The sequence below is a fragment of the Perna viridis genome, chromosome 3 (assembly GCF_037379345.1).
Source record: "Perna viridis isolate PV_CMFRI_1.1 ecotype Kerala chromosome 3, ASM3737934v1, whole genome shotgun sequence".
Taxonomy (NCBI): Eukaryota; Metazoa; Mollusca; class Bivalvia; order Mytilida; family Mytilidae; genus Perna; species Perna viridis.
In genome coordinates this window covers 29,083,964-29,108,690 of record NC_142447.1, presented here as the reverse complement: position 1 = coordinate 29,108,690, position 24,727 = coordinate 29,083,964, and the positions used below count along the sequence as shown (strand labels likewise).

At 31.9% G+C, this 24,727-nt stretch overlaps 2 protein-coding genes across 2 annotated transcripts; both read right to left on the bottom strand.

Annotated features, from left to right (window-relative positions):
• Positions 1-289: 289 nt before the first annotated feature.
• On the bottom strand, positions 290-15,516 carry LOC148621765 (acetylcholine receptor subunit alpha-like). The gene is made up of 3 exons (XM_088576445.1): positions 15,421-15,516; positions 1,410-2,406; positions 290-816 (listed from the first exon to the last, which is right to left on the bottom strand). The coding sequence occupies exons 2-3, from the start codon at positions 2,376-2,378 to the stop codon at positions 637-639; spliced, it is 1,149 nt and encodes a 382-aa protein (XP_088432571.1). The 5' UTR covers positions 2,379-2,406; positions 15,421-15,516; the 3' UTR covers positions 290-636.
• On the bottom strand, positions 7,205-24,727 carry LOC148621764 (acetylcholine receptor subunit alpha-like 1). The gene is made up of 5 exons (XM_088576444.1): positions 24,219-24,727; positions 17,023-17,067; positions 14,913-15,022; positions 12,662-13,649; positions 7,205-9,530 (listed from the first exon to the last, which is right to left on the bottom strand). Exons 1-5 carry the CDS (start codon positions 24,435-24,437, stop codon positions 9,345-9,347), a joined length of 1,548 nt encoding a protein of 515 aa, XP_088432570.1. The 5' UTR covers positions 24,438-24,727; the 3' UTR covers positions 7,205-9,344.

The following is a 24,727-nucleotide window of genomic DNA, read 5'->3' as shown; positions in this document are numbered from 1 at the left end:
GAAACACTTAGTTCTTATTTAGATGGCCGCATTTAGAAATAAAATGATGCCGGACGTAATTTTCCATTAAAATGATTAGAATATGATATAGGGACAGGAGTGCATTAATGTGTATAATAATTCTGGTCTTCGTTGGTTAGACTGTACTATTTTCACTGGTTGTTTCCTTTCTTTTAATACTTTATTGGTTTGGTATTTGTATACATGCTCTTTATTTTGTTGAAATTAGTTGTATTTTTATATAATCTTCCCAAAACTCAATGTGTATTCAAGTCAAATATAAAATCTCTTTGTAAAACTAATTTCTTCAATGCTACGAAAAAACAAAGACAAAGGACAAAAACTTAATGTTAATCATCCCAATTTAACATTCATTAAAAAACTTCCAGGGCCTATTGATACCCTAATAGTATAAAATCATATCAATCAACTATAACCAATATTTTGAATACATGAACTTATTTTTGCGACATATAGATAAAAAGTTGCTAAAAAGTCTAATAACATGAACTGAACATGCAAACCAATCAAACAATCACACATTGTCTTTGGAAAGAGCATAATGTTCATCTAATAACTGTACGATTTATATCAGCTGCATGACAGTTATATATAAAGCGTCTGAGTGAAAGAACATCATAACAAATAATCACATGAATTCTTGCTGTACGACTCTGGCAGGACCGGATGTTGGTCGTCATAAATCGTAGGTGCTTGTGTTATAACCCCGAAAAAACCAATGAAGCAAGCGGCTGTAAATATTAATAAAAACAGTCTATCTATCACCATGGCAACGTATTTCCAATCTTCTCGAACCTACAATAAGAAAAAAGATATGGTACCTATTATACTACCGGTCTTGTCAACAGTCCTGAAACACTAATCAAGTTACGACTAGCCGCATTTACAGTGATAACACTAATACTTTGAGTAACAATCAACATGTTTTTTTCTGTATGTATACAACATAAAATGATATATAATAAAATCGTAGTCACTGTAAATGTAATTGGTCATGCATTGATTGGAGTAATTGATCCAGTAAATTTCAAAAACTTAATATTTGTTTGTTTCGAATGAGTGAAAAAAATAACTATTGGTATTCTGGTTATTTTCTTATCATCTTTGTGTTTCATAATACAAAAATACCACTTTAATATCAATCCTGCAAATTTTGGAGTGCTGTTTCAAGTAGAGTCAATTCTCAACAACAGCATTAGAACAAAATACACACAAAAGCTAGATGTAAAACAGGGCATGGTGATAACTGAATCTTCATTTTTATTCGTGCTCTTATAAATTGCCAAAGCATTTTGATATTACATTTCATAGTTTTTCAATATATAAAATTTCACTAAGTTAGTTTATCTGAAAATGGAGTGAAAGAGTTCAATCCACAGTTAACTTACTGATAGGTATAAATCCTGTTTCTTCAGATGATTGACGATGCTGTTCAGATTTTCTACGCAATTCGTGTAAGTGCTAAATTCGTCATCCTCGTCCTTTGGTGGGTGTATTTTAATCCTTCTATGGTTAGTTACATTGTCACAAACGTCATCGTTAGACAACAAATGTTGTGAATTTATGTCGTTTTGTTTCACATTGTTGACATGGTTCTCATAATTTGCTTTTGATGTCATAGTACTGTTATTTCCAGCAAAGTTGTCCTTTTTTGGTCGTTTCATAAGCAACAATACTGGTAAAATTTCCAAAAATAGTAAGCTGACCCATCTCGACATTTTAACTGTAGAAGGTGACAAAAAGTGAATTCGTATTGTTACAATAGTTGCAACAATGGACAAAGTAACCACACTCATTGTAAATAGCAAATACTTTCCTATCAATGGTATAACTAATGATGTTGGTGGGATTATTTCAGCCAGAAGTAGGAAAAACACTGTTAAGGACAACAATATCGAAATACTTAGGGTTATTTTTTCTCCACTCTCTACGGGAAGGTAAAAGACAATCACTGTTAAAAATGAAATTGCAACACATGGCATTATTAAATTGACTGTATGGAATAACGTCTTCCTTTTCATTGTAATTTCAAATGTGACGTCAATATACGGTTCGGGACAACAGGGATAACTTTTTGAGTTCTTAACAGCAGTTCCTTTTAAAACGTCCCACTCAACATTGGGATAAAAGTCTACGAAATTAATACCATTCTTTATCACTCCAGAAGTATTATTCTTGTCTGAACAGTGATGAATGAGGTCTATTTCGCTACCATCATAGGTCCATGTCCCGAACTTCATTTTGCAAGATTGTATGTCAAAAGGAAAAAACTCCACATTAATGATACACGCACTCTTGTAGATAACAGGTGGTTCCCATATAATCCGTCCATTGTAGTAAACAGTTGCCTTTGTCATAAGGGTAACAACAAAATTTCCGTCGGCACTGAAATACCCAATTTTACATTGTCATACACTAAACATGAAAAAAATGGAAAACCAGAATGTCGGAAAGATAAACTTTACTGTTATTCAGTAGATATTTTGTATATTTTTAAGGTAAATATATCTTATAAGAAGATTTGTTTTAGGTTTGATCGTAGAAAGCTTGAAAAATGACACAATAAGATACTTGCGCAAGGTGTATGTTTAGAATTTAATTCATTTCCTTATGTATATCTCAAATTATGTAAAATTCAGATTTCAGAACAGATGTGAGCCTCCTGATATCTACTTTTTAACCATGTGTATTTCCTATTTCAATAAGACAAATAAGAAAGATCAAATGCATCGACTGATGTTTATAGATTCTATGTGTGTTTTATTTCTTGATTTGCTTTGTTTGCGTTTATTAATTGGTATGTGTATTTTGGAACGTTAGAACATTGTCTCCGATTTCTTCCTAAGTCTTTATCAGAAGACTTTCATGTTAAGGGTACCATTGTTAACATGGTCCCCGCTGAAGCCGCCAATCACAATTAATGGACAATAACTTTGAGTGCCTTAATGCTTTAAAATTTTATCTTACTATCATAAATGTTTCTTTAAAGCAATAACAATTCAATCTAATGAGATAAAAAGGCGCAAATTTAATTTTTTTGTATGATATTGTCACATTTATCAAATATATTCCTAAGACTATCAAATAACGAAGATAAACAATGACTTACATGTGTTACTAGCTTAGAAATAAAGGTTAATAGGGACAAAGAAAATTACTAATATCGACAAGTCTACAAGCTAGCTCTATACAGTGCAAAACGTAAAGTAAACAGTAAAAGAATGGAGCCATAGATGATATTAAACAATATTTAAAAACCATTTGTAGCAACATTTGTGAATATGTCTTAATTTTTTATTCGTTGTTTGCCGTTTTGCCAACAAATAATTACGAAAAAAATTATTCCTGTCGAATATGTAAATTTTGGGCTTAAGGCGAAGCATAGAATAATTAAACAGAAACGCTAACATAAGTAAATGGCGAGATGGTGATGTGCATTTTGGGAAAGAACTTGTGGAAAATCAAGACTTCATGAAAACCGTTGAAATAGATGTATATATTTCCAAATTGTAGGGGGTTATAATGATTACTTGGATCACGTCTCAATCCGCACATGGAAAGTACAAGATTGGTACATATATGTCAGAGTCTACAGGTATGCATAAGCATTGCTGTAAATTGCTTTGGGATTTTTTTTAAATTGTAAAAATGTAAGTTGTGAAATGCCATTATTCGTACTTGATCTGGTCTATATCAATTTTGTCTCATTATTAACTAGCATTTTAAGTCAGTATAAAGGTACTGACATGCTTGTGTTGTTACAAATACAGGATGACCATATATATTGATTTATCAGTTGAACTTGTAGTTTATTAATTAACCAAATTCAGCTTATTTATTGTCTTATGCTGTTTATAGCATTTACATGGTCTGATAAAATTATTATTTCGGTTGATGTAGTGGTTACTGACACGACAAAGAAATGTCTATTTAATCATCGTCATCGTGTTGTTGTGGTAGAACAAAATGTACCGTTAATTAGCAAACTGTTTTCAGGCCAGACTTGAAATCTGTTTGCTTAAAAGATCATCTCAAAATTCCTCATTTGTTATTGAAAATATTCAGTTTATGTTTGCCTAAAGGCGTTCGCTTGTTGAAAACGCAATCCGAAAAATACCTTGGTGAAAATGGATCCACACTGTCCATACAAAAACATTATACTTCAAGTCTACCTCCAACGCTATGCATACATTACAAGGAAACACATATTTGCATAAGCTTGTTTCAAGACGGTGAATAGGAAAAAGTCGGAACAAAATTATTGTGAAAGAGTAATCATGGGAACCAAGGTTATAGCGATATTCAAAAGAATGTAATCCAGGGACAAAGACCAGACATGGAAAACAGACATACACAACAAAGAACATAAGGTAACTAAAATCATACATACAAAGTAACAAAAGTAAATGAACAACTCGGACTCCACTAAAAACTGGGAGAAATTAATCATTAAAAGAAAATCTATTTACCCACATATTTTGCCCAAAACAGCCGATAGTGTGTTTTTTTTCCCATAAATTAAAGAAAACGGTTTAATACTGACCAATAAACATAACATACACTTATACTTTGGTTAGTACATGTTTGTAACATGTGATGTGTATGGACAGTTCATTAATTTGATAATCATTCAATAATATAGAAATACATTAAGTATTGATCCAAGCACAAATGAGCTTAATGGGTGTTCTACAATCTATAAATAATGAATTTGTTGCGAGCACACACCATTAAAACTTCCGTCAATAAAATTTTGCGATCTTTTGAAAGTCTGACTCTCACATTCCTGAATATTTCCGGCAGAAAAAGGAAAAATAATTTACTGCGGTAACTGAATAAAGAAACATTAATAATTGATATTGTTGTCAATCTTTCGGAACATAGTTTTAAACGGTCAAAATTTTACAGGTTGTTCTGGATATGTCTTATAATTTAGTTTATTTTATAAATCTGAAATACCAAATTTCGAGTAAAAATGATTTTTTATCATTGTGTTGGATAATTAGTTATACAGCATCATAATAAAATGCGGTGAACCATTTTAGAATTAAAAATCCTTTATTTAATCAACTTTCACAGGCAATATGCAGTGGAGAACAATATTTTAGGTATGAATTTTGTAACTTTTTATCTATCACCAAATTACATTGTCAGAGTATATTTACGAATATCATGTGAACAAGCAGAACCTGAAAACATCTGTCAGTTCTATCCTCATCCGAAAGGCCCACTAAATGAATGTACAAATGACAGTTTTAGCAGTACAACACGCCAAATGCGACAAAATACTACTTGTTTTTCGTTTTGTTAAATGAAGAACATCTAATAAAATGACTTGAAATATGAAGATGACAATCATCTGAATACTGAAGCATAATGTACAAATATTATGTCCGTTTAAGGAAAAAAATCAGTATTGTAAGGAGCATTTTTGTAAAGTTATCATTTCCACTATGTCAATATCATTTGTATTAATCGTACATTATTCTCATTTTTTTAAGTCTTGATTTATGACGAACATTTAAACAGTGCCCGTATTCTTTCTTCAATTTTACAGGTGTAGGGCAACGAGACATTTAGGTATGGGCATTGGGGAATGGAAAATAAGGATAACAACAAAATTACTGAGCACTAATCCGATCCATAATCAAGTCAAAATAGATATTACACCACCGGCGCAGCTGGTTCCGTAATATTCCTGACTTGATACAGACATTTCAAATGCAATGGTAGGTTAAATCTAGATTTTACAGCGCGCTAAACCTCCCTTTTCCATTGCAGCGTAAATAAACCGGTAGGGAATAAATAGCATTTACATACTATTGCGTCATAATCGGTAAGCAGCGGTCACATAAGCACAAAAAAAAGGAAAAAAAAATCGATACTAATATTTTTAGGAGAATCTGGGTATTTTTCAACCAAGGACTGATATGGTAAGAGACCTTTTGAGACTCATTTCATACCCCCGAGGCTCATATCCTTGATTAAAGAGTCTGTTGTGCAGATATTTATGGCGTTCAAGGAGTAGTTAGTAATTGCTCTAGCGTAACGTATCAATTGTGAAATATACACCATATGCAGGAGATAAAGGTTATTGCTGCACAGGTAAGGAAAATTTTTGATATTAAAATTAAAGTCGTTTCTTTTATCATAAGTCTTAGTGCTGAGATGACCACTGTTGTCAAAATCGAGATGTAGGTCCAGAAGAGATGCCGAACCAGCTGTTTCTGTAGTCCCCTTTACCTCAAACTCTGGTGGATATATTGAAGTTACCATTTACCAAAAGAAGGGTTGTTGAAGCAAACGTGACAAATATGTTATCATTGAGGAAATCAAGCCTATCGCAAACTTGCCTTTCTGTGTAGAATAATTTACCCGTCTGCGATGTTTTAGATAAATATGTTGATTTGTAACCATGAACATAGTTTTTTTCAAAACAGCGAAAGATTTACGAATAAGTCTTTTCAAACAAGATTTTAATTTACCATGTGGCAACGAAGTGTTAGGAGTTGAAGAGTTAAAAGTTTGCAGAAAACTAATTTCCGAAAAGCGGCAGGATTTAAGGTTTTGAAGTAAATCTTTAGAATTTTTATATATCCATATGATTAATGCCACTACTAAAGTTGGTGGTATTACAACTAGGTTGTGGCCTATTCTTCACTGCAGACAATATCCTTGTGAGGTGAATTGACTTCTCCTTCGCGGAGCAACTTTAAGATCCAACTGTATACTTTCTCTTTGTGTGGATTCTTATGAAGTTTGGGAATCCAATACAAGTAACGTAAGTCCTCGCATTTTTTGTCAATGTTGAGAGAAGACAGAAGGAATTATGGTTGTTTAGAATTTCATCTTTGTCAAAAGTAGTACTTTTGTATTTGTCATTACCTGGGGTGTTACTGCCAATGCCCAATTCCTTAATGAAGCAGTTTGAGGTGATGGGCTTTACAAACAAATAAAATGTTGTTTGATGCTTTGTATAATGAAGACATGAGTTTCTTACAACCAAGTTTTAAACCAAACTTTGCATCACTGATTATGAAATTTTGTTTTAAGACGGATGTTAAAGTTTATTTCGTAATACGAATACTCCGTGGTTTAACTAAGACAATGATGAGTAGATATTGAGAATGAGATATTGGTAATGATTTTTAGGAATGTGGCAATGGGGAAAAGCGCTTTTGAAATTAATAATAAAAAAGGAAATGGGGCATGTAGTGATGGGTAACAGGCAACACAGAATGCATGAGTTTATGCCGTACAAAAAATGTATCACCAAAATTAACAATTAAGAAATAATTCGTGGATGGGTTAGATTTGTACTCATTTTCACATGGGTACAGCATTTACATTCGATTATTTAATACCGGGCGAAAACGAGGTGTTATATGAGAATATAAATGCCAACCCCATGTTAAAATGAGTACAAATCTACCCCCGAAAGAATTTTTTTTCTAATACAAATACGGTAATTTTTGTGACAAAAAATTCCCTTGGCGTAGCCAAAATAACGGCTGTTCCGTTTAACCTCCCCTGTAGGGAAGTTGGATTAAATATGTATATTCATGTCATCGTATATGTTAAATATGTGTACTTATACAATTTATTTTAATTAGATCCGTCAAATCATCGCGTAAACATTTTAAGTGAGTATTTTGTCTCGAAGCGACAGCGAAAGAAAAGAGACAGTGCGCATATGCTAAAGGTGGAGTTGTACCGACATATACTGTTTGACGATATTAGGACGTCATATTAGAATAGACAATACCACATAATGAAAAAAATATAATCGAATTATAAAATTACTATGATTTTATAGTTTTGCTTTGGGAGAGATAATTGGTGAAGAACGCACTTACAAAAAAGACAAATTTTACCTCAACGTTTGCATAAACCTCATTGGCTTACATTTGTTAATATAAATATATATTTTCACCAACGTTACTATAAACCTATCATACGAAAACATTAAACAAAATATTCTTAATCTTTATACCTCTTTCACATTTTACTAGTGATTTGCGAATGCTTTAGGGCTGGTTACGGGTATGCACGACCAGTTTACGATTAACAAAGCATGGTTGCAATGACAGTTCATGATTTATTGCGATTGAAAACGATTAATTTACGAATGCATACGATATTGTTAAAAATCATTGCAAGTCCAATGCGAATTGTCACGATTGGTCAAATCTTTCACGGTTAATTACCGAATGGCTTATGACGACTTTACGAATACTTAAGATTTACGAGTGTTTTACGAACGGTAATATTTTTTGTCAATGGGGTTGCATTTGTCAAATAAATTCAGGCAGTATAGCCTCATGCATTTTTCAATTGATTATTTTACATGTTTTTGAGAAAATTAAGTCAATACTATACCAAAAATGCTTTCAACTTCTTCGCCCACTCGCACGACAACCTAACCCTCTACGTCCTGGACAAATCATTTATTTATATTCGCAAAGAGCTCGCTTGAATTCGTGTTTATTTATGAATCCATCGAAAAACAATCGAAAATTTCTGGCAATCATTCGTAAAAGAATCGATAAACGATCGTATAAAAAGCAAACAAAACAGTCTATTGCGAATGATTTACGAGTTCTTATGATCGACTGACGATGCCTTCGAATGGCTAAGAGTGACTTGCTAGCTCTCTACGAATAACATTTCCAAAAAGTTTCATTGAAATTCGTGTAAAGATTTTTGACATGTCTCTGAGAATCAATACGAATTGTAAAGAGTTGTTTATGAATGCCGACGAGTTAACAACGATTGCCCGTGAATGATTAAGAATTCACGATTGGTAAAGATTGGTAAGAACGATTCATGTATGTGAAGGGAGTATTACAGAACTGAACATTACTTATGTTTCGGAAATTGTCTAATTATTTTCAACGAAGGTTGGTTACTCTCATATACTTATGTAGTTTATAAAAAAGGTAATCCATCTGCTGTGGGAGATGCATCCAAAACATATGTGAAAAGTATCTTTGGAAGATACATCCAAAAGGATATGTGAAATATAGCCCACTTTCATGTATACGTCTATACCATTTTAAATAAAGTAAGTGTAATTGAAATATATGAACAGCTACTTATATTTTACCTGATAATGGAGCGATCGTTCTAGAATGCCACAAATATCAAAATGCAAGCCTCAAGAAAGGCTTTTTTATGATAATTTTATATTTACAAAGTTGCATGGCATGACATTTTGAAAAAGAAATAAACAAGAAAAAATAGGAACATTAATTTCTGTCAATATGTTTAAATACTGCTGTCAACAAGGGAATAACTTAAATATTTTTTACCAATTCATTTGTTCATCGATGAACTATGTCACATGACAATTTACTACTAATGTCACCTTGGGTGACTGTTTGTATATCACTATATATAGTTGGTGCTTGGAGGATTATCCCAAATGTTCCAACCACACACGCTGTGGTAAAGATCCATAGAAAAAGTCGGTCAATTACCATGGCAACGTATTTCCAGTCCTCTTTTATCTGTAAGAGAACAATGATTTAATGATTATAAGTAACTGCAAAGGTGTCTTAGCGCATGTTGGCAGCATATTTTGACTAAGAGTCGATGCTTGCTTCCCAGTTGTCAAAATCAAAATTCAGATAATATCCACTCAACAAATGTGTCGCAATTGTCAGCTTCATACGACCAAAGTGATAAAACTCCGAAAAGTTGGTCCAAATATTGACAAAAAACTCAAGCTTGATACAGCTATGAATTTGAATCGTGATTGAAATATGACAAACAGTAAGATTTTGACCAAAATGGAAGTAATCAAATAACGCAAATACTTCAAATCAGGCTGATTAAAAGATCATATGGACAGACAAAAAATCACAAAAGTTTCACGAAGATTGGAGAACTGTTTTGGGTTATTGTACAAAAGTATGACACAACATAATTTGTGGTTGTGTTATTTTTTTTTTTTTTGGGGGGGGGGAGAAGGAGGGGTAACTGCGAAAACGACCAATTCTTATTACTGTTCTAATAAATTGATTTGAAAGCGATCTTTAAAATAGTATTTATCAAATGTCAGTTATTGTTAACGCATATTTAGCATAATGAAAGCACTATTTGTACCAAAACAGTTCAGTACAAAACAAATTAAGTCGTATACCAAACTATACCTATAGTGGACTTCAGATAATAAATCAACAAACAAAATATTTTGAGATAGTCAGAACAAACGAAAATAAGTATAAGAACTTTCCCGCATAACGTTTCTAAATACACCCATTTTAAATGTTCATAAGACCATTAACGTGAATATAAGCTATACAATTTACTGATTAGCTGATTGTCATTTGAACCCTATCTTAAATATATTTCTTGTTTTTCATATATTACAAAATATATATAGATTCATATGTTAAAAGCCGCATCACTGATACGTCATGAACGACGCGAGTTCCAAATATGGTTTGACACAATGACGTTGCACACAACTGTGATTAAAATTAATACCGGATTTATTCTTTAGATGGTCTAATGTATGGAATTGGCAATTTATCGGACTTCCATAAAATGTAAATGAAGAATCTATCTTCATCTACAACGTCTTTAGATTAGATAAATTCGATGATTTATCAAGGTTATTTTTTGATTTATCGCTCTGCGAAAACAGATGACTAGCAGGATTTTTGTTAACTATAGGATATAATAAATCATTTTCTCATGCCAATAGGGAGATACGCTTGTTATGGATCCGTCTTGATAATGAAGTATAGTGTCGAATGATAGAGTTGCATGCTCGTTTTGATCAGTTACAGGTCAAGTGACTGTTGTTACTTGTGACGAATACGTTTGCTATTAAAAAGCAAGTTTGCTTCTTTTAATTTTGCAAAAAACAAAATTTTGATATGTAAGAATTTCTCGAGACTTTATCAGGTATCTGGTGGTTTTTGTGTTTGCTTGTTCTGCATTTTCTGAAAAAACATGGGGTTAATCAGTTCATCTTGTTGAATAGGTTTATAAAAAAATCCATTTGTTTTCTAAGCTACAAAATGCAACAAAAATATAAATAGCATTAATTAGTTTTATCCTTGACCTCGAAATACAAAACTCGTTGACCAGAAATGGGCTTGGTAAAATGACGACTCCATATGTCATACATTAATTAAATACATACATGTGTTCTTATACATTATAATTTTAAAACTAGTGTTAGTATGAAAACTCTAAGAGTTATTGTAACTAAGATAAATGATTGAGTGTTAGTATTTAACGCCTAGGCAGCAATATTTCATCTACATCCGGGCGATGAACATGTAATAATGATAAAATGAACATTATATGATTATGAAATGAAAAATGGATAGGACACAAGGATAATAGGCTCGACAAATTTTCATTAAAAATGGAAATAGGGATAGGGTGATAACTAAGATAAAGATAACTGTTTAAACAGTCGATAAATATAATAATGTTTTTCATGCATCAAGTGATTTTACTATTAGTTCAAACCAAGCTTTAACAAAAGAAATTGTAGAAGAAAAAGAATGAAAACAACAAAATCTGAATTCGAATTTCAAGAAAAGAGTTATTTATCTCTAGGTTAAGGTCACGAGTATTGGCCAGTTTAATATGGAACACATACTAGTAAATGTGGGTTTCAAAGTCCAAAGTCTAGGAAATACAGAAAAATATATACAACTCAGCTAGGAAAAAAATAAGATTTATCATCTCCAAAAAAAAACCCGGACGTATAATGTTGGCAGAGCATCCTAGCTTTTCTAAGTACCACCATTCAAATGTTCAAGAAATGTCCATAGATACACGTCAACAGAAAACTGATATTCAGAACAAATATGTCATCACGGAAAAAATTTGTATGTCAGGTCTGTTGTGTAACGTTTATTATGACGACAGAATATTTGAAGTGAAAAATACTGATAAAAGACCTAATACATGTATGGGAATTCTTCAGTTTTTAACGTCCAATTTGGATCCCCTTTTCCAGCCTCTGGTCAGCATTTAAATATAATCTTAACAATGACACATTGAATAGTCCTGTCGGTGTCAATTAAGCCATGACGTCAATTAGGACCAAGGGACGAATTTCATCAACGATCGCAACCCCTTTGGTGACTGTGTCGATGATGTATTGAATACAAACTTTAAATATTGAGTTGTGTTACGAATAAGTATTCAAACGAAAACAATTTGGTACTACAGCATGTCGGGATCTTCGAATTTCCGTACAACTTGCGTACAAATTATGCTAAATCATGTGATTGTTCGAAACGAAAACATACTACGCTAGATCAATGTACCATTCCTAAACCAATCCAATAACCCGGCAATTATTTTATATTCATTTGCATGTAGCTGTTTTGATTAAATTACGTGAATTATTTTAAGTCTTTAAGTTTAAATGAAAACAGAACATTTTATTTGGCAAAACATATTCTTTGTTTAAATAGAAAAAAAAATACATAACTGAAACATCCTTAAAAAACTGAAGCTTCCTTAACTTATGGTTTTAATCTATGTAATTTTATAAGTTCGGAATAAAAACGTAAGTTGGTTCACATTTTTGTTTTGTGTTTCACGTCTGCAGAGGAGGGTAAACAACGAAACCTATATTCCTAATATATAATCGCCGCATACTAACCGAGTTCTCTCTATCTGATTTTTTCAAATGGTCAGCTATAAAGCAAACACTTTCTACTGCTTCCATCACCATTTGTGGCACTGGCTTAGATACTATGTATCCAGAATCAGAAACTTCAGCCCTTATTGCCTCTCTACTAGCTTGGAGGAACCCTCGCTGAAGGTTGAAGTTGTGCTGAAGAATATCCCTACAAGTTCTTGTCGAAGGCATGCCATTACAATGGTTAAAATTCTTTGCTGCTTTCTTAGCATGCTTGTCCTGTGTTGGTCGCCTCATATACAAAAGCCTTGGCAAAATGCCAAGAAACAATCTTCTTACCCATGGTGCCATCGTATGAGTATATGGCGACCGAAAGTGTACATTTAACACAATGACTGTCACAAGAATGGATAACGTTACTAATATCATGGTAAACAATAAATATTTTCCTATCAATGGTACTACTATAGATGGTGGAATTATCTCGGCCAATAGAAGAAAAAACACAGTCAATGATAGGAGGATAGAAATACACAGGGTAATTTTCTCGCCACTATCCGAGGGTAAATAAAAAACTAAAACAGTAAGGAAGGAAATAGCAACACATGGAATTATCAAGGTTACAGTGTGAAAGAGTGTCTTTCTGCGCATTGTGATATTAAACGTAATGTCCGGTTCTGCGCAACAAACACCATCGCGATAGTTTTTCTTTGCAGAACTTTCTAAAATGTCCCACTCTACACTTTGATAGAATTGTCTCATGTCAACACCTTGTTTTATTTTAGCAGTTGATGATTCGTCCTTTGAACAGATATGTACTAAATCTACTTGATTGCCATCATAAGTCCAAGAACCAAATCTCATATCACATTTCTGTACGTCAAAGGGAAAAAACTCTACATCTATGACGCAAGAACTTTTATAAATTGCAGGTGGTTCCCACACCACTTTGCCATCGGGATGAAGTGTTGCTTTAGTTTTTAAAGTGACCTCATAATGTCCATCAGCACTGAAATGTCAAATCGATTTTTTTCATGCTTAATATGTGTTTCGTAATTTGTTTTCCGGGCCAAATGTCTTTAAGGATCTACTGTTGAGCCATATGTGGGAGGAATAGCTCTCGATTATTTTGATTAATTAAAAAGTAGTAGGATGTCAAGAATTAAAAAAAGCAAAAACAAACCATAAAACTATTGAATTCAATTAGGAACAGGATCAGAAAGTGTGAAAAAAAGAATTTCCAGATATTAAAGCAATGCGTTTTGCTTCTTCTAAAAATTCACGAAATGTGAGAAAAATATCATTTCAAATCTATCTTGATAAAACAATCGATTCCGATGTTATTAATCATGTATGTTTGTTCTGATGTTTTAATGTTAAAGCTTTTAGAAATGTTGCGTAATACCGGTCGGCTTTCATACATTGTTCAATTGCTATCAATGACATCTTTCAGTTTTTAAGTTATATTTAAGAACAAAAACTTTGTTTCCGATGATATTTAAGAACTAATGCCAGAATTCTTTAATAACTATTTTATCATTTATCAGCTTAAAGTGCGATGCGATATAAACAACATTTTGGTTTCATGAAGATTTATTTCGGTACTTTACTTTTGGCGTTTGATTCTATACACAAAAGATGTCTGTAGATCTTCTATCAAAAATGGATAACGAATTATTACAGATTTATCTCGATATCCGACACAAAGAACGGTAGGGTTGGGAAAATAAAACACATATAAGACATAAAACTAAAAACTTTCAATGAATTTCCTTCGTGTAATTAATGATATTCTAAAGGAAAATCAGAGAAAATGGACTGGCGAGAGTTGCCCTGTGTTTTCTATCCATCTGAAAGGCAAGTATTAAATTACAACATAATTAAACCACATTTGACACAGAAAGCTGCTACGTGTATTAATATAATATAACCAAGTTCTTTAATAATTATTTTTCAGAACTAATTAAAATAAAGATTATTACATTTTCATAACAAACAACTCCTTCCATGATAACTCTATCGTACAAATAAATCTAACGGGCATTTAAAACATTTTTGTTAAAATATCACTCTTTTGAAATAACAAAAAAAAAAAGAACGATATACGGTAACCTAAGCAATTTAGCGTAATCATTCTGATGTATAAATTTAAAATGTTATCTTGGCGTAAAGTAGCAAAGGTGATGGAGAATATCCAAAGGTAATAAAATATAACAAAATTAATTAAGTCATCAGTTATTCTGATGGAACCTGATTCCATTCCAATACTCACTTGTTAAACAAAACAATATCTGGTGTCCAAACGTCCTCAATAGGGACTTCTAGAACAGATAAATTAGCATACTCTGACGGCTTCCATGTTAAACTTCTGTCCGTCCATTCCTTTAGGAAAAAATGTTTACAACACTTAACAAATCATTGTGCAAAACTAAATTATCCAACATCGTGAGAAGAAGAGACATCATTCGATTCATGGGGAAGTGATAGTTCTACTTTATGACTTTAATAAAGAGTGTCAGCACTAACTTGCTGATTAAACGAAAATAAAACCATACAAATCATATTTCTTAATTTTTTTTCGTTTTGCTTATCAAAACTTAATCTTCGACTATTGAGGACAATATTTTATTTTTTTTATTTTGTTACTACTCGTACCACTTTATGTTAATCCGAAATATCTGCTGACATGTCAATCCACCATAAATCGAACGTATCAAGAAAGAAAGACAAATAACTGAATACAGCTAGACTGATACACATCACAACAATTAGTTACTTACTTATTGTATAAAACAATATCCGGAAGCCATATTTCCGTGGAGGGCACGTAAAGACGTGTAACACCGCCGTATTCTTTTGGTTCCCATTTTAATTTAATATCGTACCACTCCTTTATGATAGCAGCATAAACAAGGAAACAACTACATATACTAATGTGGACGGATTTATCATGTGTGTTTTTCATTTGATTGTTTATCTACTAGCATATTTTTAATTACTGCAAATGTATGATTCTTATTTGTATGTACCGTGTTTTCAGCATACTGATTTCCAAAATTGCATTGGTTTTTCTATTTTTAATTTAAATTTTAAAGCAGAATTCGTTCATAGCCATTAACTTCTTACGTTCGTCGCCTCAGTCATACTGATGCTTCGATAAAAGAGATTTCAAAATTAGAAAAAAAATGGAAACCTGTCTAAAATGCCAGGTCAAATAAAGATGCATTTTACTATGTAAGATAAAGTATCAAGGAGTTTCTGTATAGTCTATATTCCAGTGATTATATACCGTTATTTAGTATTTGTTGATATGGAATTAAAACTTGTAGTTTATCAGTTGTAATGATATCACACTTTATGATATAGATAATAGGATTTTTACAGCCTTAATGCTATGCAATGTCTTGTTCGTAGATAAGATGGTAGGTGGGTGTTGACTGATAATGTGATACATTTTCGTAAGTTATCGTAATCATGTGAAAGAGATGCATTCGAAAATTCTATCCATAATTAGATTGCAAACATTCCTAAAATAAAATCTTTACATTAACATTTTATCTATAGTATCTCGTTAACTATGTTAACGCTGTCACATTCGGAGACGATTGTCAATTATAAATTAATCAGATTAAAATTTCAGTGAATGGTGTGCATGATGTACAGCTAAATGCTATTATTTATTAGAAATGTCACTTTCATTTACAGAAATTTTATGATTAAAAAAACATATTTTACTTGATCAAGTAGCCACGAAATGCTGACGAGACGTCAATTACACCTTTCAAATTTATCTATGCTTTTATGTATTAGAACAAGAGTTGATAAGAGCTTTGCATGATAGTTTAGGGACAAAAAAATGTAATCAATCACCAAAAAATGAAAAAAGGCAATCATAGCAGTTTTTTTTAAAACATTTTCTATAGTCTACTGGGAAACAACTGCCTACTATTATATTTTATCTTGGTTTACAGACGAAGAAGAACACAGACATGTACTCCAGTATTTCTGCTCCGATAAGAAAGTGTACCATCCGTGGGACGTTCTACAAAACAAATAGGACTTTAGAGTACGAAAAAAGCATCATTTCACTGAAACATCACGAACTCTTAATAATGTCCTTGAGACATGCATGAACCAGTCTGAAAGCATTTGACCCTCTCTAAAGTCAATATATTAGCATTTCATTAATGCTTTAGAGACTGATATATATATTCAAATATATATACCTGACCGAGATAGCCTGGTGTTACCTTGTATTAGGTATTTTATACGATTCCTTCGAGACAAATGTACCTGTTTAATCAATCATTGGTCTGATGCCAGGTATTACTAACATTTCATTTCAGTCCTTTTCAACAATATCCCCAGTGGCTGTCACTTACCTGTCTGAGCCAGACATTGGTTGTCATTATCTGATTCTTCTCGTCCTGAAAATAAAATGAAGGGATTCTTTTACTGGTTGTGGTTAACCATTAACAATGCTGTATGCACTCTTAACAGCAGCAATAACAGAAGATGCACTCATAGGGCATCTCTGTACATAAATTGCATCAGGATTCATGTTGGAACAAAATAAAAATTTAATTTTCGATATACTAGTCTGTGACAAAGGGTATCCTAGACGATAACCGTTTATATCACACTCCTAAACCTATTTCACATGCTCTATACCACACCCCATGACCTATTTCACATGCTCTATACCACACCCCTAGACCTATATTGCATACCGTATATCGAACCTCTACACAGAAAACCATTGAAGTATTATAGTTAATGAATATGGCATGTCAAATTATGTATCATATGCGGTATCAACCCTTGACTTATATCACCCCGGTTGTGCTTGGGTTGATATAGAAGGCATGTGATACAGACTTTGTATGTTATATTCAGTATATATCTTAATCCACTCAATGATGACAACATGATAATAGTTTACAAATGAATGAACAACGAGGGACACATTTAATATATTTATATATTAAGCTATTGATAAAATAAAACAAAGTCTAGAAAACGTAGTTTGTTAAAATTTAAGGCACCACAGGAAGTTCAAGAAAAACAAACTTAAAAGTCTCTACAAAATGGGACAGTTGCAAGTATTAAGGCGCGCTTTATATTAATGATGTTAAGACATGACATCATTAAGATTGAAAATCGGCAAAAAAAACCGAACAAACAAACAAAAAAAAAAACAAAAAAAAGCTTCAGAACTGATGCGAAGTCTTGTGTACTGTGTATTTCTTTAAAAGTTTTTTTAGAACTACAATCAGTCTTCGAAAATAATAAGATATAAAATTGCTAAGTTGAATGACAATTTGTACTCAATGAAAAAAAAAACTTGATAAATGCATATCTAAAGATATATACTCGTTCACATTGATTTTTGTCGGACAAAGTAAAGTTGCAGTATTTACTAAATGTAAATAAGCAAAATGGTCATTTAGAGGAACCGTAGACTAGGTGTACCGGTGGAGGGGCAAATATTTTCTTTCTTCTTAAAGTTTCCCCAAGATGGCACGAATGAGGAAATATTCGACGAAAGAAATTAACCTAATCACATGAAAAAAAAATTAACATAACGAATCGAAATAACCTTCATATTACAAGTAGCTGTGAGTTAATTCAATTAACCTAGTTTAAAGAACAAATGATACTGATGTCTCCTTTCTCTTACAGAATATGATACCGATATCTCCTTTCTCTTACAGAATATGATACCGATTTCTCCTTTCTCTAATCTAAGGATTCATTCATGTTGTTGTTCTATTCATCACATGATGATTGCCAATATTTCACGACAGAAAAACTTCGTGATGGAACAATTTGACATCCAGAAAAACCATTATTTCTCTGCATGATGTATAAACCTATCAATGCTTCAGCGCACAAACGTTTGAATATTTGATGGCACTAGTAAGTGTGTGAATTGCTCACAAGTAAGTGTGTGAATAGCTCACAATTAAAAAGAATCTATAGGAACATTCCAAATGAAAAAAATAAGGATACCTTTTTAAATTCTTAGTTTGTCTTAAGCCGAGAATAGATGTATAAAATCGCTTAATATTTATTACTTAGCACAATAACAAATGGAGAATATTCAAACGTTTACAAAAATTAAAAGCAACAAAAAAGATATTTTCTTTAAAAACCTCTTATTTTTTTACAATCTTATTTACATCAGTGGCACACGAATGCATCACCCAGTTATGTACATAATTAACATTTGAGTTGATGTTATACAACAGTTTTCTTTTGCGGTTCATCATCGTGCAGTCTTCGTACATTAAAACGGTAAAATTGTAATATCTTGATCAGAAGTTATTGACACTTAATTGAAACTCGACAGACTGGCGGAAATGAACGAACGTTGAACATGTAATTACCTCAATTTAATATGCTTGATGAGTAAATTTGATCTAAAACTTGTTATTTGCTCTGAACACATGACATATCTGCATGTCTTATAAGACATTCCATGTAAATAGGAATATGATATAACTGATATGAAGTCAGATGGAATGAAAATTGTCTGTTTACTGCGTCTAGCCAGGTCATAACATATTGTAATTAACGGAAACAAATATGTAGAATAATTTTGTAAACATTCGCTTTAAATATTTAGTTTGTCCTGAGGAAACAGGTTGTGAGAGTATAATGTCTTGGACGAGTCCGTTCGTCATATCATGTTGTCGCCTGGTTAGCACCTCCATTTTTTCCGATTTTCCTCAAACTTTTGTAAATGGTTAGTAGCTATCAAAGCTTGGATACTATTGATTGTCACAGAAATAAGGCTAGGGTTAACATCTTCTAGGCGTGGTACTTAGTTAGAAAATAATTAAGGATCGTCGCAAGGCGAGCAACAACCAACATAAAATACAAAATACTATAAGAATTAGAATACCGTATTATTTGTATGGTGATAGGCATGTCTTTTTCACCAAGACCTCTGCTAAGATACGATAAATATGTGCGAACTCGTGGTTGTGCAGTGTTAGAGCATATATCATCTTACTGAAATCTAGGTGTTATTTTTTACATAAAAAAGACCTAATATATAAAATCGACAATAGAAAATTCATAAAAAAGGACCATATTTACATTTAGAAAATATACTGTCGATTATAGACCACTTGGGTTTTATAAATCTCAGAAAAAAATATTTTTTTCAAAATACTTTGATTCTAGGAAATATGTTTAGAATTTTATCTAACAACTTTGTAAAAAACAAAATACTTTCCCATTTGGGTGAGATGTAATGTTATTTCAATTTTGTATATTTTTATTGTTGTTTTTTGTATGTTTAAGTGTTGCATGGGCGAAATTTTAATTTTTCAAGCGCATGCGTATGACATCTTAAATAAACTCATTCGAATATCTAAAATGTCAATTGGCCACGAAAAAATGCTTTTTAATCCTTAAAATATTAAAAGTACTTGAAGTGATTTATGTAAAGTAGCTTTGATCACATGGATTGTTGTTAATGTTTATATCAAATATTAAAATAGCTGTTCAAACCTTCAAACAGACATATTTTGATTAAAACATTCAAGATTAAGATTGTATAGAACCTAAATGAAATAAAGTCTGTTGAGATAAATTATGAAAATATTTCTCAGAGTTCGTAGGCACTACAAGAAGCGGTTTATTTAAGTGTAAACTGGTCCAATCCAGGTTATCGAGTATAACCTGTTAAAAAATAGAAAGAATCTTTATAATGTAATTTCTAATGGATCACAGTCCGAATAAAAATTGTTGATTCGTTATCAAAACGTTATTTCGTTTAGGATGATTTGAAACGCTGAATTGGAACGATCGACGTTAATGATGTCATGGTTCAAAGAAAACCAACCAAACAGAAAGTTTGTTACAAATCAAATTAACAATTTCTCGTACATGAACTTATGAATAAAGTGATAAATATCAATACGCTTGCAAGATGAAAAATTGGAGGCACTAGACGACATTGTGCTACCGGTACCTATCTGGCAAATACCACATGGTTTATATCGGTAAAATCCTTCATCATTCGTAAAAATACTTCAATTTTGTTTTATAGTTATTTATTGGTCTAGCTTTCTAAACTTAAAGTTTGCATATCAAAAGTACGTCTTCAACAAGACCTACACGATAGCGTGTTAAAAAGAAAGATTTTTATGAAGTGTCTAATTCAGGATATAAACTATCAATAAAATATTGCACAAGCTGTCAATAATTGTATTTTCGGATCATTATTGCACCATTTCTTTCAATTTGGCTCCGACCAGCAACAAAAGAAAACGTTAGAACTGTGTTTGTATTGTACTAAGCACGCAATATCTATCGGATCTATTCTTAGTTTTTCAAACAATTTATTTCTACTAATTAAAGTAGGAACACCAATAATCTGAGAATGTATCAGCTCTTTGTATATTTTGCTACATCAATGTAATAACTATCAACAGTAATTAGTGCCATAAGATAGATACTAGAAAGAATTTGGCGGATGTTATCATTCTGTCCGTAATATATATTGCACATCCGACATTCAAGTCTTTCTAAAAAGTGAGAGGGAAATATAACTTTCATGTTCTTTACATAAAAGCCAAGAACCTGCAAGTAAAACTTTTAAGTATAGAATATTTATTACGTATTGTATTCAAAAGTAAGTGCTTAATTCTTAAACTTAAATCTCACATTATTTCCATATTTACACAGACTGTTGTACTGATACTATTTTTTTTATGTGGACGTAGGTTATGAGTCTTCCGATCCATGTATGGTGTTCAAGTTGATTCGAATGGTCATGCCATAATGAATGCATTAACTAAGACACTTCCTCTTTGTCTTCAACAACTGGTTTTATTTCGTAAACATCATGGAACCCTATGTGATATGGTTCAAGTCCTTTAAAAATGACTATTTTGATAATTTTTGGTCTAGACGCGCAAGTTAGCACATACATACAATTGTTTTATTAATGACTCTGGCATCAGATTTCCAAAAGGCAATTGCATGTTACATTTTGTTGGTTAAGTGTAGGTCTGTGTAAGAATCAGGCAGTGGGTGAAACATGGTTTGAAAAAAAACAACATCACTTTAAAAATGTCCAATCATAATCAAGGAAAAAAGACAAGATCCATATTTTGGTAAATAGAATTATAATTCCATTGTAATGCACTGAAAATTAACGTTTCAAGAGCAGATAACTATCAAAAAACCTCATTTATACAACATTCTTTTGAAAAAATTCTGAGAAAGTCCATGGATGCTGAGATTAAATAGTGGTCTTTGAAAAAAAAACCACACCACTTTGAAAGTTTAATTTGACCATTTGCACCATCAGAATAAAGGAAAGAAAACAAGATTTTCCATATCATTTTGATAAATAGAGTTATAATTTCATTCAAATGCTTTGAAATGAACATATCGGGGACATATGACTATCAAAAACATCATTTTCTAATATTCTTTTGAAGAATTCTGAGCAAATCCAGAGATGCCGAAATCAAAGATCAAACAGTGGTCTTTGGAAATAGAGAAATCATACTTGAGTAAAATTGTGTTGTCAGATCGGTGTTTTTTTTTACATGCATATTTCTGACAATTTCCCATTTTGCCCGATTCTTACAAATATTTACACTTAAATATAATCATACTAAAACAGAACGTGATTTGCCGGACAAAAATATGGCATCATAGAAACCTTTGGGACATTCTGATGTAACAATATACAAACTAAATAAGGAAGCAAATGTCCTAAAGGATTTTGTCGCGACATAAAACACTCATCATGAGAAATATAAGCTTTAGTTAAAAAGGACATAACTAATTAAACCTGATATCAATATGGATTCAGTTTCTTTACAATTAGATAATTGTTTACAATTATATATATTTTTTTTAAATCACCCCTTTTCTTTGTTTGTCATACTTAAATAAAATTTCAAAAAATAAATACTATCTTACTTATTATTTTTACCTTATATATTGTCAAGAATGGGTACATGTATTATTTAGAAATTGAAACTTTCAACATGTTAATGTGTACATACATGTATACATATGGGCAAGAAGTAGGTCAGTGTACTACAAACGAATTTGTAAAAAAAATATGGATTCAAATGAAATATTTCTACACTATAACAAAAAAAGTTAAAAGAGATAGCACCTTCCGTAAATCCGTTACACCCTTCATTTCGTGCGTTAGAGCTAATATACACCCTATTGATGTCAATAGATTAACACGTTTTCATATGCAAGATTACTATATGAATCCTTCAAGTAAAGACCATGCACTTTGGAGTTTTATGGGTTTTTTGTTATTATGTGTTCTAATTCTGTGCAAACCACTTCAACAGTTTGTTTTTCATAACTAAAGGTAAAATTTGATGTTATTTCGATTGTTTCGTGTTTGTGGTCTGAATTGACTGCCTTTAATTGCAAAATGAAAATGATTAATTTCTGTTTTTCGTTTTCATATAGATGTCCACGATATCTCGAAAATAATACTCTAAACAGTATGCATTAACTGATCAAATGAATGGGTATGATATTTGGAATTTTCAAATTAAATATTTGTATACAAAAAATCAACTCTAACTTCATTTGCCGTTGAAGACTAAGTTAGAGCAGTGTTCGATGTCTTTACTGCTACTTTAGTGGATCCCATTCCAGATATATAATGGTCGGAGACAATAAATAATAAACTCTGTCAGAGAAACCAAAATGTTGAGATAAACCAGTTTCATGTTATTTGATAGATAGTTATATTTAGCCCGAAAATATTCAATGTTTTTGGACATCCTTTCTTGTTATATGATTATCATAGGGTCTGGTGACCACCAAGAGTTATAACAAAAATAAGTACCAGAGATTACTGTTTATTTTCAATGTTAAATCTCTCCGGTCTGAACACATGTTGTTAGTGTGAACTTTCAGTACAAGAATTTTAACTGTTTTATTAACTATATATATAAGAAAGCACAATAGGATATGGGATTTTTTTTTTCAATTAAAAAGATCAATTATTGTACCTTTCAATGTATGAACACGACGACGTCGATAGACGCAAATGTTATATTCTTAATGCATGAACGGTATATGTTCTATGGAAAAGGTCTTTAGTAACACCATTCAAATTTTATAGTGTGCCATAGTCACTAAACATATAAAATACTGTCGCTTTTGTACTTAATTGAAATAGAAATTAGGCCATGATATACTTGTAAATTTTTCATTCAAATTTCAAGGCTTTGTAACTTTAAAGTTAAGTTTCAAATGTAAGACTCTAAGTCTATTGTAATTATTCAAACTACCAAGAAACTAATAAGTTTTTAGTTTATATTTTTTTCTATACAACATTTTCAATATTCATGTGTTATTATTTAGTTTTATTTTTATTAACATGTACCTAATATCAAAAGTTTGTACAAGGCTTGCTAAATCAATAAAAACAAGAAAATTTGCACGTCTGGAAAACTTTATGAAAAGGTTGGTATAAATCCTAACAAAACCACCCATAAATCAGGTAATAACAGTTTCTAAGTATTAAAGTATTTTATGCAATCGTTAATGAGGTAAGAAAGCTACTTACTATATCTATCAGCTGTGACAGTCTGATTCCCATTCGTACAGTTAGTTTATCTGAACTGTTCCCCACCGGACGTATCAATTTGTTGTACTGCCTGCCCTTTAGTAGGTCATAGTACAGTCTCCGGGCGTCGTCGCTCCCGTCACCGGGGTGGAGATTAATCAGGAAAAACAAAAGAGAAAGTCCGTAAACTGTTACAATAGAACTTAAAACTTCTATCATCTTTTTCTAGTCAGTCTACACAGGAATTGATTTCTTATGAAATGTACACACACAAATGTTACACAGCATGATGAATATTGTTGTTGATTAGAGAAATCTGCGATGCCATCTGGCGGGAAATAACAGATAAATAATGAAGTTGTTCTTCGATGAAGTATGAAAATATGAACAAATTAAGTCGTTCGTATTCAATAGCTGCTAATAACGACAATTTCATTAACAATTTTCCGAATAACAAATATTTGGACAACAAAATTGTATTTAGTCGGAGGCGTTAAATATCTGAATCA

What these genes read in the sequence shown, in the direction of transcription:
- LOC148621764 (XM_088576444.1), bottom strand. Translation starts at nt 24,437, where the DNA reads ATGATAGAAGTTTTAAGTTCTATTGTAACAGTTTACGGACTTTCTCTT. An exon ending in GATATTGTTTTGTTTAACAA is followed by an intron (nt 13,650 to 14,912) that starts GTGAGTATTGGA and finishes TTGACATTTCAG; the next exon opens with TGCTGATGGACATTATGAGG. An exon ending in AATCAGATAGAGAGAACTCG is followed by an intron (nt 9,531 to 12,661) that starts GTTAGTATGCGG and finishes GTTCTCTTACAG; the next exon opens with ATAAAAGAGGACTGGAAATA.
- LOC148621765 (XM_088576445.1), bottom strand. Translation starts at nt 2,378, where the DNA reads ATGACAAAGGCAACTGTTTACTACAATGGACGGATTATATGGGAACCA. An exon ending in AACAGGATTTATACCTATCA is followed by an intron (nt 817 to 1,409) that starts GTAAGTTAACTG and finishes TTCTTATTGTAG; the next exon opens with GTTCGAGAAGATTGGAAATA.